Source organism: Cupressus sempervirens, chromosome 11, assembly GCF_028749045.1.
Source record: "Cupressus sempervirens isolate cs-2001-9-10 chromosome 11, ASM2874904v1, whole genome shotgun sequence".
NCBI lineage: Eukaryota > Viridiplantae > Streptophyta > Pinopsida > Cupressales > Cupressaceae > Cupressus > Cupressus sempervirens.
Genome location: NC_143128.1, coordinates 214,742,640 through 214,757,099, shown reverse-complemented (window position 1 = coordinate 214,757,099; position 14,460 = coordinate 214,742,640). Strand labels below are relative to the sequence as shown.

General features: G+C 38.5%; 1 protein-coding gene across 1 annotated transcript in view; it reads right to left on the bottom strand.

Annotated features, from left to right (window-relative positions):
* LOC149528928 (Zn-dependent exopeptidases superfamily protein) overlaps window positions 1-14,460 on the bottom strand; it is a 184,700-nt gene that overhangs the window by 120,168 nt on the left and 50,072 nt on the right. The window contains exon 7 of the mRNA XM_089811392.1: window positions 2,847-2,966. Coding sequence (XP_089667518.1) covers window positions 2,847-2,966 — 120 coding nt within the window. The remainder of the gene's footprint in view (window positions 1-2,846; window positions 2,967-14,460) is intronic.

Genomic DNA, 14,460 nt, shown 5'->3' with positions numbered 1-14,460 from the left:
ATACAAGACTCGCATCAACAACTTTTTGTTTAGAGTTCTCAGGGAAATTAGATCTGTAGTGTCCAAACTTTTCACATCTGAAACACTTTATTTTGGATAGATCTTTCTTAGATTTGTCATTCTTTTGATTTCCCCTTTTCTTCTTGAAATGTTTCTTCTTGCCTTTATAGGAGTTTGTATTAAGAACATGAAGTTCTTCATCTTCCGTTTTCAATTTTCCTCCTTCCTTTAGTTTTCTAGATTCTTCCTAAGGACAATCTCCCTTAAGTCTATTTAAGTCGGGAAGTTTATCTCTGGCACTTACTTGTGCGAAAGTTTTCCATGAATCTAGTAATCCATCTATAGCGATCAATGTTAGTTTTGTGTCACTAATGATGGTTCCTATACTTGCAAGTTCATCTCTTAGACTGGCAACCCTTAGGAAGTAAGAATTCATTGATTCTCCCTTCTTTATTTGTATGTGATTTAGTTTCCTTTTTAGTGCGAGAACTCTAGTTGCATCGTTAACCTCATATGCATTTAGTAGTGCATTCATCATAGCAAATGTTGTTTGATTTTTTGTTAGTATAGGTACTATATCATTTTTCACTCTATCTAATATGATCTGAATAGCTTTCCTATTTCCTTTAGTTCAGAAGGATTTATGAGGTTCAACTGGAGGTTGTCTGGATGCTGATTCAACAAATTGTTTTACATCATTTTCTTCAAGAATCATCATGATTCTGAATTTCCAGGCATCAAAGTGTTTTTTCCCATCAAACCTGTCCTTAGGTCTGATTGTGTATGCCATTGAAGATAGGAGAATGATGCTAGATATATATAAGGTCTGATTATTTAATTTGCAGAACCTAGGTTCGACTACCAGACCTCTGATACCATGTAAAGTTTCTGCAAATTCTGCTCTAAAACTCAGACTTCTATAACATCCTTTAGATTGCTGAAGATGATCTTCTTAATGTTCTGAAGGTAGGAGCAGTTATCACCTTTTAACTCTAATCTGAATTTGCTTTATATCTACAATACATTCATATAGGTATTACTGCTTGAAGGAGCAGACTTGTGTTTATTGTGTGTCCTCAAACTACAATAAAACCTACCCTTTATATCAAGACCAAAGGGCATGTCCCTTAAAGGGACATGACCCTCTCTAGGTCAGCCCAAACACCACTTGTAGAAATCAGCGCCTAGAAGGAAATAATACAATGTATAACTAACATAGCCATTTGTTATAGTTAGCACACATTATAATTTCTGCCAAGGATAGCCGCCCATTCTAATGCCAAGTCTAGTGTATATATATGCTTTCTATGATATAATAGGTAAAGATTAAGGTGCGGTCTGCACTTCTCAGACAAATATGATTATCATGGTTAATATTTAACAGTTGTGCGTGCAACTTCGGATAAACATATCTGATGCTGTTGCAATCACAGAGGCGGAGGGAACTGAAGATATTACTTACGCAGTGAAAGGCTTATCAAAGGGAAGAACTTAAATCTGTGTCCGGTGAGGAAGAAAAAACCTTACAGTGTGCTGTTGCTGGCAGAGACAATCTTTGAAAAGTTCATTGAATATATGTTGAGGAGTTTGACTACTACTGATATTGTATCCTTTGTAGTCTGCTTTTATTTCTCTTTTGTAATGAAGGGAAAAGTTGATTGAGTTTGTCATCACCTTTGTAATGGTTGTGGTCGTGTGATTGTACGAGTTGGAGCTCATTTGCAGACAGGTCGGAGCCTTAAATTGAGTTGCTGCTCTGCTAATATATAGGGTTTTAGCCTGCTAATGTATAGGGTTTTAGCCCATTGCTATCTGATAAGTAAACCGTGGTTTTTACCCGAAAGGTTTTCCACATGCTATATTGTGTGTCCTTGTCTCTTCTCTTTACTTGTGTTTTGTTTTATGTCTATTAAAATTCCACGACTACAGATTCACCCCCGCCCACTCTCAGTAGTTTCTGTGTTTTCAAAGATAACCTCCATTCAGTTCCAAGTCTCTCTAAGACCTTGCACAAACATTTCTATTTGAAGATCAAGAGAGCCAAAGAAAGATGGCATCCTTAATTGAGCCAAAGGGTACAACTAAATATTACGGTAATAAATGCCCAAAGTGATGCTAATGCACACAAAGATAATTGTAATGAAAGAAATGACCCTACAAGTGGGAAAGCTTTGAAATTCAAGCAACAATTGATAAACTGTATTAGATATGACCATCTATCGACCATAAGTTACAAAGAGAGCAGATAAGGTGTACAAAATACTAAGGGGAAGCATAATAACAATCTAGAGGTATGAACTCAATCATCTTAAGTAAGAAAAACACAAATAATAATTTATCACATTTCATAGTTATGTAAACAAACATAAGATGAACAAGTCTGTTGAAAGCAAAGTAATATTAAAAAAAATTATAACTTATGATGACATAGAGGGGGTAGAAACCTACAAGAGAGAAACAACTACTCCCCTGCCCCCAATTAGAAATAAATAAAATTTTAACAGTACAACAAATAATAGGTGTATTAACAAAATAGGACATATCTGCACAAAAAATAAGAACGTGAGTGAAAATAGTTATGTGATGGGAAAGGAGTCTTCTGGAATTTGAGAGATCGGGTCTGTTTCAGTGCCCCAAAGACAGTCATATGAATCCTTTTGGGAAAAACATAAGAGTGTGATGCCAGAAAACAAAAAGCTTCTTGCAATGTCAACCTACAAGTGTATTCAAAGCATCAGTGACCCTACAGTCTAAGCTCACAAGGTTCTATTATTCTCATCCCATTTTCAGCAGTTCCCAGTAGAGAAAAGACCATAGTAATTTATATTTCATAGCAACATACCAACCTTTGTATGATAAACAGAACTAAAATCCATGTAGGCAAAGTCAAGTCCAGATAGACCTGCAAGCTCCGTGTAAACTTGGAAATCAGTGGCAGACTTTATTGCACCAGAACTGAATATATCCTGTACCAAAAAAAATTAAAAAGGTGAATACTCAAAGAAAGATTCATAAAAAGGAAAATAATCCTGAAAAAAGTAACTCTCTTACTTTTGAAAGAGAAAAACTATTTAAACATTTTGAATAGAACAGTCATTTGATTTTAAATACCTTCCAATTCCCATATGAAAACTACTAAAATTCTAATTTTTAGTTGTACTTTATGCTAAAGTAAAATGGCGAACAATGCGAAATTAGCGAACTCTGACAAAAAAGCAGGGCAGAAAAACTCGACTGCATACCCCAAGCGTTTCAAAAAACCAGGATGTCACACGAAAACAGGATTCAACCGAATAACTCTGGCAAATAAGAATGTGGAATCATCGACTCTGTGTAGAAATAGCTTCGAGACAGTTACAATTAAGTTATGCATTCAGCATGCAAGAGGAGGTGTTGGAAAGATCAATTAGAAGCAAACAGCTTGAGCATGGACAAGAATGCAAAAGTTTTATACTCGGGTGTTCGAGTCACAGGCCAAATGTAAGAAGCAACTTCCAATAGCAAGAAGAAGGGCCAAACCCAAGATTCAGCAGAATTTTCAAAAAGAGAAAGTCACACATCTTACAGTACAGTTCGAAGGACTCAATGGGCTCAAGTGCCGAAGGTGGTGGCAGGAAACACCAGAGACAAATACTGTAAAGCAGTTATTGCAACAGGCCGGAGTGCATTGGGCTATTCAAATGCCCTTATTCCCTATTCGGACTTTTGAAAAAAAGTTTACGGATAATGATTCAAGCATTCAATGGGTACACCAGGAAAATTACAATTGAGTATTGAAAATATCCTATCATTGTTTCCTTCAAAGCTCCAGACGTCACAAGGGTGTTTGGTATTCCACGAAAGACTGGACGGAAGTTAGAAATGAAGAACCAAAAGCTGACACAGGAATGGAAAGAGGTCTGGACGAAGATGATTGCTTGAGAACTCACACGTGCAGATTTCGATTCTGCAGTAAAGGATACAAGGAGCAGAGGAAACCGACAGGATTTCATTAGGGAGGGACCATAGCATTGTATACAGGATGTGTTGAATTGCAGGCTTATGGGAGCACGTCACGCTTCAGATATTGCATTGCAACAAATAGTTTTCATGAATGGCATCATGAATGGGGTGGTCTACGATTGGGCTTCTGTGTTGTCCGACAAGATGTATGAATTCCTAATACTATAGCACCATACCTTCTATATGCCCCATCATGCCATCGGCTAGTTTCTAGAAGCCGCACTACATCAGATTTCGGCAAACGTGTTAGAGCTACCTCCTAATGGAAAATTGGCACCAGGGGAGCCTCGAGTGTTCTAGTGTCGATATCTAGGTACCAAAGGAATAACAACAAACGTGAAACAGGTAAGGCATGATGTAGGCTTAGACCACGAAGACACAGATAGTGGGTGTCAAGCAATGTCAGAGAGCACAAGTACCTCCACAAATAATGAGAGTTTTCAAGCTGATGAGAATGAAGGGGAAGTTGCTTCCAAACCTTAGGTATTATTTGCACCACCGACATTGCCCATGGTAGTACACTTAACACCAAGTACTAGCACAACCCCTATACTTGCTTTTGGGCAATTTCAGACACCTATAGTGATGACTCCACTCGCTATCACTATGGAGAGAGTCTCCACGAAGGAGGTATTTGCAGTGCTTCTGATGCTAGAGACAATGCCCATGATTCTTGCGGAGGAAGGCATCCCTACAAAGGTAGCCGAGACAGTAACTAGAAGAGAGGATACTATAGTAGCAATTCAGCAGATGGAGAGTGAGGCACCTGGGATTGAGAGTGCTATACCTCATGGGACTGATATCATTCCCAAAAAAGAAAGGGATCTTGCATCTAGCCATCTCTCGATGTAGCTGAGAATACTAGAGCAAAGGAGATTGTTGAGATTGGAGACAATCCATTACAGAAGCCACGAGTCTCAGGAGCCGCATGAGCCTCAAGTTTGCTTCGAGGTGATCGAATCAGAGGCAATGGTGAGTGTAGACATGGCATTATCAGTTAGGCCAGGAGGAGTTGGCAGTACGGAGATGACACTGCCCGCATCATTGCAGCCCATACCATTGATGGCTCATGCCAGTGAATTCTTGAGACAACAATTTGGACTTTCCCCTGTGGCGAAGGAACCCTCTATTCAGTCCCCGAGAAGGGAAGATATCTTGGCTAGAGCACCAAGGATTGCAACACTAGGAGACATCAAGATACCACGGTCTGAGGATGTGCCAAGTGACGAGGAGGTCGCACCGGATGTGGAAACAGCTACAAAAGGAGGAAGAGGTTCCCAAGGAGTGGAGGTAGAGGCCGCACTATGGGAGGAGTAGGCAGAAGAGGAAAAGATAGACTATGGTTCCGATAATGAGAGAATGATGACATACCTTGAGACTATAGGCGAGGTGTTGGAGATGGGCCACATGATTGGACATAATGCAATGACTAGAACGAAGGAGTTACAGTTTGTTTTAGCCTACATATGGAAGAGATGCCCTATACACTTTTGTTCTTACTTTGAGACATGAGGGTGGCCGGCAGTTGAGACGTCGGAAATGGTGGCAAACTAGACCATGGGACCAAAGTTGGGACCGGGTGGCAGCATTATAAAGAGGCTTGGCCGCAAGGTAGTAGAGGCTAATAAAGGTGCCTACTATGCTCAGCAACGTGTGGAGGCCGATAGAGTGGCAGCTGAGAGGTCTAGAAAGATGGCAAAGAAGTATAGGGAGCAGTTAGCCATCCAGCTAGCTACACAATAGGCAGAGTGGCTAGCAGAGCGATCAGTGTTTCTACAAGACAAAGGCATGGTTGAGAAACAATTAAAGGAGGCCCGAGATGAGGTCATTACGAGTCAAGCAGCATATGCAAAGAAGGAAGCTAAGGCTTTGGAGGTTGCAATTATGTTGAAAGAAATTGTGGAGCTAAATTCACAAGCACAAGAAAGTTTGTAGATTCATCGTGAGCAAGTCTACCAGTTGTGGCAGATATTGGACTCTACAGGGACGTCTTCTAAGCCCCCTGCCCCTTCTTCTTCTTCTTAGTATTATGTAGTATTATTAACCCTATTTTGTTGTATTCAATCCCGAACATTTTGCATATTGTCCTCCGAAGATGACTATCTTTTTGGGGGAGATGATGTTGTCAGGTAATGGGGTAGTTAGACAAGTTTGTGTAACCGAGGGCAGTTACCACACGATAGTTCACCTTACGTCCCTCGAGCTACTATATGTACTAGTCTCCGTCATAAGTAAATACATGTTATGTATTGGCAATGTAATCTTGCATTTGATAATAAATGAATACATAAGTTGCTTCTGAGTTCTTTAAAGCCCATGTGTTAAATATCTTATTCTGTATTTATGCATTAGTTCTTGTTAACCCCAAGAGGGAACAACATGGATAAACTGCATGAAATTAGGGGGAAGGAAATAATCTAAGCACAAAAGCTAGAAGACAAACATGGCACCAAGATCCAAATCTCTAGAAAGGTCAATGGCTCTAAGGAGAAAGAAAAAACGCAAATCACCCTAAAAATCCCATGGGTTCAAACATCGGACGAAGAGGAATGGCAGACTATGCAAAGGAAAAAAGCAACCAAGATGCCTAACCCTAAAAAAAGGGAAATGACTTAGGCAAGATTCTGCAAAACGGTATTGGCAACAATCAAAATCACTTTCACAAAACTAAAAATGGAATCCAGTTCTCAAAATTTGGCAAGCCCGCTAACATCATTGCTAGGGCACCCGCAAAACAAACTCTAGCAGGGATTCAAGCCTCAACGAAAAATCCTGTTCCCAACGGTATCAACCAGGATAAGTAGCAGTTCTCCCGTATCTACGCAAGGGGATCGGAATAAGGATTCATTAAAGAGATAGGAAGCATATTTTTCAAAAACAAAGTATGCAAATATAGGATGAGACATAGTCGCAAGTCCAGCAAGCATCATCTCAAAATCAACATCCCAAGCAAGGAAGACTTCAAAATTCTAATCAGGAATATAGGGTACCTCCTCATGTTGACCATGGCTCGTCTATTCATGAAGCAAATAGCAATATAGAAAACCAACACTTCCACAATATTACTAGCCCTAGCAAGTTGCTCCCTAGGATCATTTCAGAAACCAATAATGTTCCAATAGGAGAAAAAGGTAAAAACCCTAAGAATCAGGAGACTATCAATCCTTAGCCCCTCCTAAGTTAGCTTGAACTGAGTGGAATTCCAAGAACTATTCACCTAAGGCAAAAGCAAAAGCAAAAAAAATTTACAACACAGATAAAAACAAAGAAAAGACGTGAAAGTTTACCAAAAATAGAGTGTTTGTAGTGCGACAAGAAAAACTCTTACAAGAAACAATTGGGGATAATCTTGACCGATAACATTCAAAAGATCACCTAGACAAGACTGCACAGAGAACAATTAGGAGAGAATAAATTATTTTCATTATGCCTCATCAATGCGTTAAAGCAAAGAGGATGTGACAACGAATCCATGAGAAAATTCTGTAGGTTTGCCTCAATTTTGTGATGTCAAAATTGAAGACAAGATTTTTCTATTTTAGGTTCATTATCTACAGTCAAACAAAATGGTTCAAAGTGGAAGCTCTAGTTCAATTATCAAGACAAACCTTTTTAAAATAGATACATGTTCACCACTTTGGCATTACACAACAATGATTAGGCATTGCCTGGTGGTGGGAGTTATATTTGGCAGTGTGACTATTGCAAAATAAAGTAATTGAGTTCATACTTTTGAGTGGAACCTCACTTCATTCCCAGCACTGGACAAGGAATTAAACCTTGTAAGGAGGCAGATAGGAACGATCTACCAAATCATTTAATCTTACAATATGCTAGAGAGCAAGAGGAAGCTAATAAGAGAAGCAACAAAAGAAAGACTCCTCCATCCCCTATCCAAACAAGCTCGAGAAGACCTCCTAGTGGCTTGGTAAAATCTTCTAGCCCGAATCCTTTCTTGCCAAGTCCACCCTGTTATGAAGCACAAAATGTTGCACGGAAAAGAGACCCATTGGAGTGGCCTTCAAAAATGAAATTAGAGAGGTTTCTGATCAAAGTATTTCTTATTGTATATTAAGCAAATAGGCTTCCATTCAGCCTTGTTATATCACCTTACTGGTGGGAGATAGTGACTACCCTTTGGAATACACCTCCTGGTTATGTATCGTAGGCATGAAAAGGTGTGAACCACCTCATCGCAAAGAAGAAACCCACAATAGAGACAATTGACAATGATCTACGATACATGGGTCGAAACAGGTGTATCCATCATATTGATGGAAAGATTGCAAGAATGGGCCTTTGATCAATATTCTAGCAGTGTCACCTAGAGGGGTGATGTTCTTGAAGGCAATTGATTGTGAAAGGCAAGTGAAAGATTCAAGTTCCATTGCCAATATCCTCATGGAATCAATTGAGATTATGGAAGCTACAAATGTTGTCCAAGTCATAATGGACAATGCTAAAAATTGTAGGGTAGTTGGGGCTATAGTGGAGGCTACATATAATTACATTTTCCAGATACCGTGTACATTCCACTCACTCTATTTAATCATGCAAAAGATTGGCACTCAAGTTGAATGAGTCAATAAATTTAAATAAGAGGTTGAGGAGATACAAATGTGTGTGACTAATCATCACATGACACAAGCCATATATTTAGGACCTTCTCACATTGGAATTGTCGAAGGTTTAAGTTTGTTTCTATATTTTAGTTTTAGGTTTTTCATTTTTAATTTTTAAAAAAATTATGTTTGAACTTGATACATGACAGGTATGTTTTAAGCCATCATAGGTTGTTGAAACACGATTTGCATCTCACACAATCATCTTACGACAACTTGTGAAGGTGCAAGAAGCCTCGAGCGTTATGAGTATCAACACATTTTAAAGTGTGTGGAGGCAATCAAACATAGAAAGAGCCCAAAAGTAAAAGCATTGATCCTTGATGATGAATGGTAGTATTGCGTAGAATATGCCTATCATGAGCATGATTACATTTGCTGATAATGATCACCCATGTTTGGGTGAAATTTATAATGGCACGAACACCATGGTGGAGCAAATAAAAAAAAATAATAGCGGGCAAGGAACATATAGATAGATTTTTCAAGGTTTTGGAAAAAGAAATTGTCGACCATTGGACCAAGATAACCACCCCCTTACATCTCTCGACATATGCTTTGTCACCAAAGTTATATAGTCAAGAGATGGTTTCACAACAAAAGAGAGTGGCAACATATAGAGATGTAGAGGTTGCTGCTGGTTACAAGGCTGCATTTACAAAGATATATGATTATGAAACACAAAATATTGTTTTCACCAAGTTTGCACAATTTGCATCTACCAAATATCATGAAACTACCACTCTTTATGCTGAATATAGAATGGATGCTAATGAGTGGTGGTGTGTACATGATCAAGGCTCCATTTTCATGCAGCCTAAGTATGTATCATTTCTTTATCAAATTTTATTTGATCATGATGCCCTCATATTGAGATTAAATACTAAATACCTCAAAAGGTTGCAAGTTCTTCATCTAGGTGGATTTGGAGTACATACTCCATCCACTCGGTCAAGTGCAATTGTTTGGGTGCCAAAAAAGAAGAAAAATATCTTCATATGCTCAAACCTCCACCTATTGCCCCATAAGAAAACAAACTACTGTGAGGGTGTGACAAGGAATTGGGATCTAGTTATGTGCTGATTTAGAGAGCACAATTGCACAACTTGTCCAAGTCTTTGTAGATGAACAGGAGGCAGCTCTTCCACGTGACATGGACATAGTGAGTATCATGATTGTTGGGTCAAATGAAATTGAAGTGGAACCAAATGTTGACCTTGATTCCTATGATGATAATGAAGATGAATTTGAAAATAAAATATGAAATGTGGCTTGTAATTTAAATTTTCATTTTGACATGACATTTTGAGACTTCTGCAATGCAATGTTCCCATCACAAAATGAATAATTAATCAAATCTTTGAGTATGGTCCGACTGATTTAGTATATCTCAAGCCCATTTTTATTTAATTGTTTCTGTAGGTGTGGTCGTCGGCTATCTTTGTAAACCCTCGGAAAGTTCCTCCGAAAGGTATTTAAGCACGGCATGTAGGTAGTAGTTGGTATGCGATTTGGATATTTCTTTGTATTGCAAATTCTTGTTGGAGTTTAGTATTGTTCGCCATTTCGGAAGTGAAAGATCTTCCCTATTTGGTTTCCTCCAGTTTTGGTGGGATTCAACCCTCACCCTATTTCGTCTGTGTATTTCTCGGCTTGGATCTAACAAATCTGAACAATATTCTTATTAGCAAATATACATATTCTCCATTGAAGTGCAATTGCTTGGGTTGAGTTACATCAGTGTAATTGGTGAAGGTATTGTGTATTTCTTGAAGCTCGACTTACTTTAATAATTGTTGTCACATTCCCTACCATACCTGTCCACCTTTCGGATATCTCAACACTGTACACCCTCCCATCCTCACCATACGGACATCCATCGACCGTCCTCTCTGTGTCGTGCTATCGTATGGCCTTCCCCAACCACTGTACGGACCCAACAATCACCGTCGGCCATCTCCACAACTACCATATAGCCATCTCCTTCATTTCTGCATTGCATTGCTCCACTACCGTACGGCCCTACTCCATACCTTTCGTACGACCTTTTATGTTGTGTCTAATCTACTCCCACACTACTATACAGCCTCCCTATTGTGCACTGAACACCATCGTATGGCCGACTTATCTCCCTAAAAGTGACGTCGGGAACGGAACATTACAGTGGTATCAGAGCCAAAGATCCTACCAGCCTATGGACAGCGAATGAATGTTTATAGCCGGAAGAGAAGGAGGTCCCACTCAATTGATACAATGGAAAATCAAGAACCCACTCCGGCGGAAGTCATGGCACTACTGAGGGATCTTTTGAGGAATCAAGCACAGATCAATGACACTAAGCGACTTATGGAAGAAACTCTTCGAAAACTGGTAGACAATAAGATATCTAGGGAACAAAATGGTCACAATTCCGACTCAGTTTCGGGAGAGGTGAATCCTCATCCAGCACGCTTTCGACCTTCCATGCCAACTTGTTCAACACAAATGGAGGTACCACATGGAGGAAGGCAACCAACCTTCGAGGAAATTCAAGAATAGTTGAAAGAAGACTAGAAGAATACAAACTTGGAAGAGGATATATATCCTACAAAGAATACATAGAATTGAGAATGCGATATTTTGGAGGCAACAACTGAGGATATTTTAACAACGATCTCAGAAAAAAGTTGAGTAAAGTAAACCTATCACCATTTGATGAATCCGGATCCACATCTGCCCAAGCATGGGTAATGAAGGTTGATATTTACTTCCAACTTAATGCCATAAGAAGAAGCAATTAAACTTGCAGCACTCCACTTGGAGGGAGTGGTGCATGATTGGTGGCATCATAACACTATCATGCTAGGGCATGACCAAGTAAATACTTATGCAAAATTCACTGAAAGATTGATAGAAAGATTTGATGGTAAAGATCCAGAACTTAATTTCAAAGAGCTAGCACAATTAAGACAAACTAGATCAGTCAACCAGTACATCACAGAATTTCAAAAACTCTCTGTTTTGGTTATGGACATTTCCTAAAGGAGACAGATAGTGCTCTTCATGGACGGACTGACAGAACCACTGAGGAGTTGGGTAAAAGGTTTCAATCCTGCCACCCTTTCAGAGGCTATAAAAAAGGCATGAAGCATGGCATCATCATCGACATCATCCTCTCGAGGTTACTCATACTCCAAACCGCCAGCATTTCCAAGGGACAAAGATAACAAACCTCTGCCGAAGAAGCCTTCGTTGGACGAAGCTACCAGACAGGAGCTTCGAAGGAAGAAATTATGTTTCAATTGCAAGGGACTTAATTCGCTCTGAAGCAACTTAATTTATTCTCTTTCATAACCATTGCAGCAGATGTTTCCTTCAGGAGCAGTCTCTGTTACCAGTGATGGATGTTTAATTCGCCCTACTAACAGAAGTGGAGTCTACAGTTAAGCGTGGCTTATTGTCTTTGCGGTGATGGGTTTCCAGTGGCCTCTGTGCCTTATTTTTGGTGTATCTCTGTTCAACGGCAGGAGCGTATTGCTTGAGTTGCAGAGGTTGATATTATATCATCTTACATATATAAGCCTAGTTCTTCTAATCCAGGATTATCATCTTGTCTCTATCAAATGTAATCTTCATTCTATACTGCTGCAAATAAGAGGTTAAGATCATTCCCAGTGTCTGTGATATATTATCTTCTGGATTTAATTGAGACTATAGTAGATGTTAGAAAAAACAATTGTTTGAATATTGTCTGCAAACATCCTTCATATCAAATCAGCATTATACTGCTCGAATATTCAAAGCAACCACAAATGGATAACCCTAGACTCAATCACCATAGAAAGCTGTATGCAATCAGAAATTAATGTGCTAAGGCAAAATTGTAATCACAGGAAGGGGTCTTTACATTCTGTAACTGGTATGGAGTAGAATCATAATAGATAGACTAAGTGCCTGATGTACTCTGGACTTACAATGAATTTTTTCTTGGTATCTCCTCAAGTAATAAAATGTTGTTAGTTACTTGTACTGATAGTTGGCAAGCTGTCCTAAGTAAAGGACCTTTTGTTATTTTTATGTGCTTTTCTACATCTGCAATTTGTAGTACACAACCCCCTAAAGGATGAAATATTGTTGACTGGTGTTTCCCTCTCTCTCTCCCTTCATTCAAATACACTTTTTTAGATCACAGGAAATTAGCTGCATCCTTCCAAAGAATCATTAGAGGACTATTCCCAAATCCAACATTTAATGAAATAATTCATTAGCATTAGTCAAGGAGAACACAATCTAGTGGTCCACCAGAAATAAATGCTTTTAAAACGAGAGTAATTGATCAAATTAGCCCATGCATATGCAATAGATGCTTTCATGATTAATTTAAATCACCACCCCTTAGATAGTGAACGTAAAGCACTATGTATATTCTTGTCTTTGGCGAGACGAAGTATCACATGCCTATAGAGCTATACACTTGTTAATTCTATATGAAGTAACTCTGATATCATACTGATCTGAATCTGCGGATCAAACAAATCAATCTATGCATGAAATCCCTTAAATGAACAGGCCTATATAATTGTCATTTCCTTCATTGTAATGGGCGTCTTCTTGGGACAATCTTATTAAACACTAATTTGATAAACTTGGTTAGTTTAATTACTAACTAAATGTCATCCTCAATAGACATCAGTTTCATGAAAGCAATTAAGGCCAACCTAGAGAGGGACTTGTCCTTTCTAAGGACATGCCCCTTGGTTGTTATATTTATGTGGGGTGTGAATGTGGATAAAGAACACACATTGAAACATAAGTCTGCTCCCTTAGCATTCACTGCCTCATGCAATTTATAGCAGAAATAAATATATTATTGCAGAACTATACATCACAGCAAGAATACTTAATATACCATCTGGTATTGATAAAGCCCATCTTCAGCAATAGTAAAGGCATTATATCAGAATTCGCAGAAACCTTACATGGTATCAGAGCCTAGTTAGCTGAACCTTGGCTCTGCAAATTTGTAATCAGATTTAATACATATCTAGCATCATTCTTCTACCTACAATGGCTACAATGGCTAATACAATCAGACCCGAAGACAGATTTGATGGAAAAAGACCATTTCATTGCATGGAAGTTCAGAATTATGATGGCTCTTGATGAAAATGATGTATCACAATTCGTTGAGGAATCCAAGCAACCTAATATTGAACCTAATAAAACTACCTAGATCAAAGGAAACAAGAAAGCCTTGAGAATCATATTAGATGGAGTCAAAAATGAAATAGTACCTATGCTAATGAAACATCAGACGGCATTCAAAATGATGAGTGCACCAATCAATGCATATGAGGTTAATAATAAATCCAAAACCCTATCACTAAAAAGGCAGCTAAATCATATAAAAATAAGAGAGAATCTATGAATTCATACTTCCTAAGGGTGGCTAGTCTAAGAGATGAACTTACAAGCATTGGGTACATAATTGATGATGAAGAATTAACATTACCGGCAATAGATGGATTACTAGATTTATAGGAAATATTCTCACAAGGAGTAAGTGCCAAAGACAAACTTCTAGACTTAAATAGACTTAAAGGAGATTGCCTTCAAGAAGAATCTAGGCAACTCAAGAAAGGAGGAAAATTGAAAACCAAAGATGAAGAACTTCATGTTCTCAACATAAATTCCTATAAAGGTAAGAAGAAGCACTTCACGAAAAATAAGGGTACTCAAAGAAATGACAAACCTGAGAGAGATTTATCCAAAATAAAATGCTTCAAATGTGAAAAATTTGGACACTATAAATCTAATCGCACTGAGAATTCAAAACAGCAAGTAAACTATACAAACA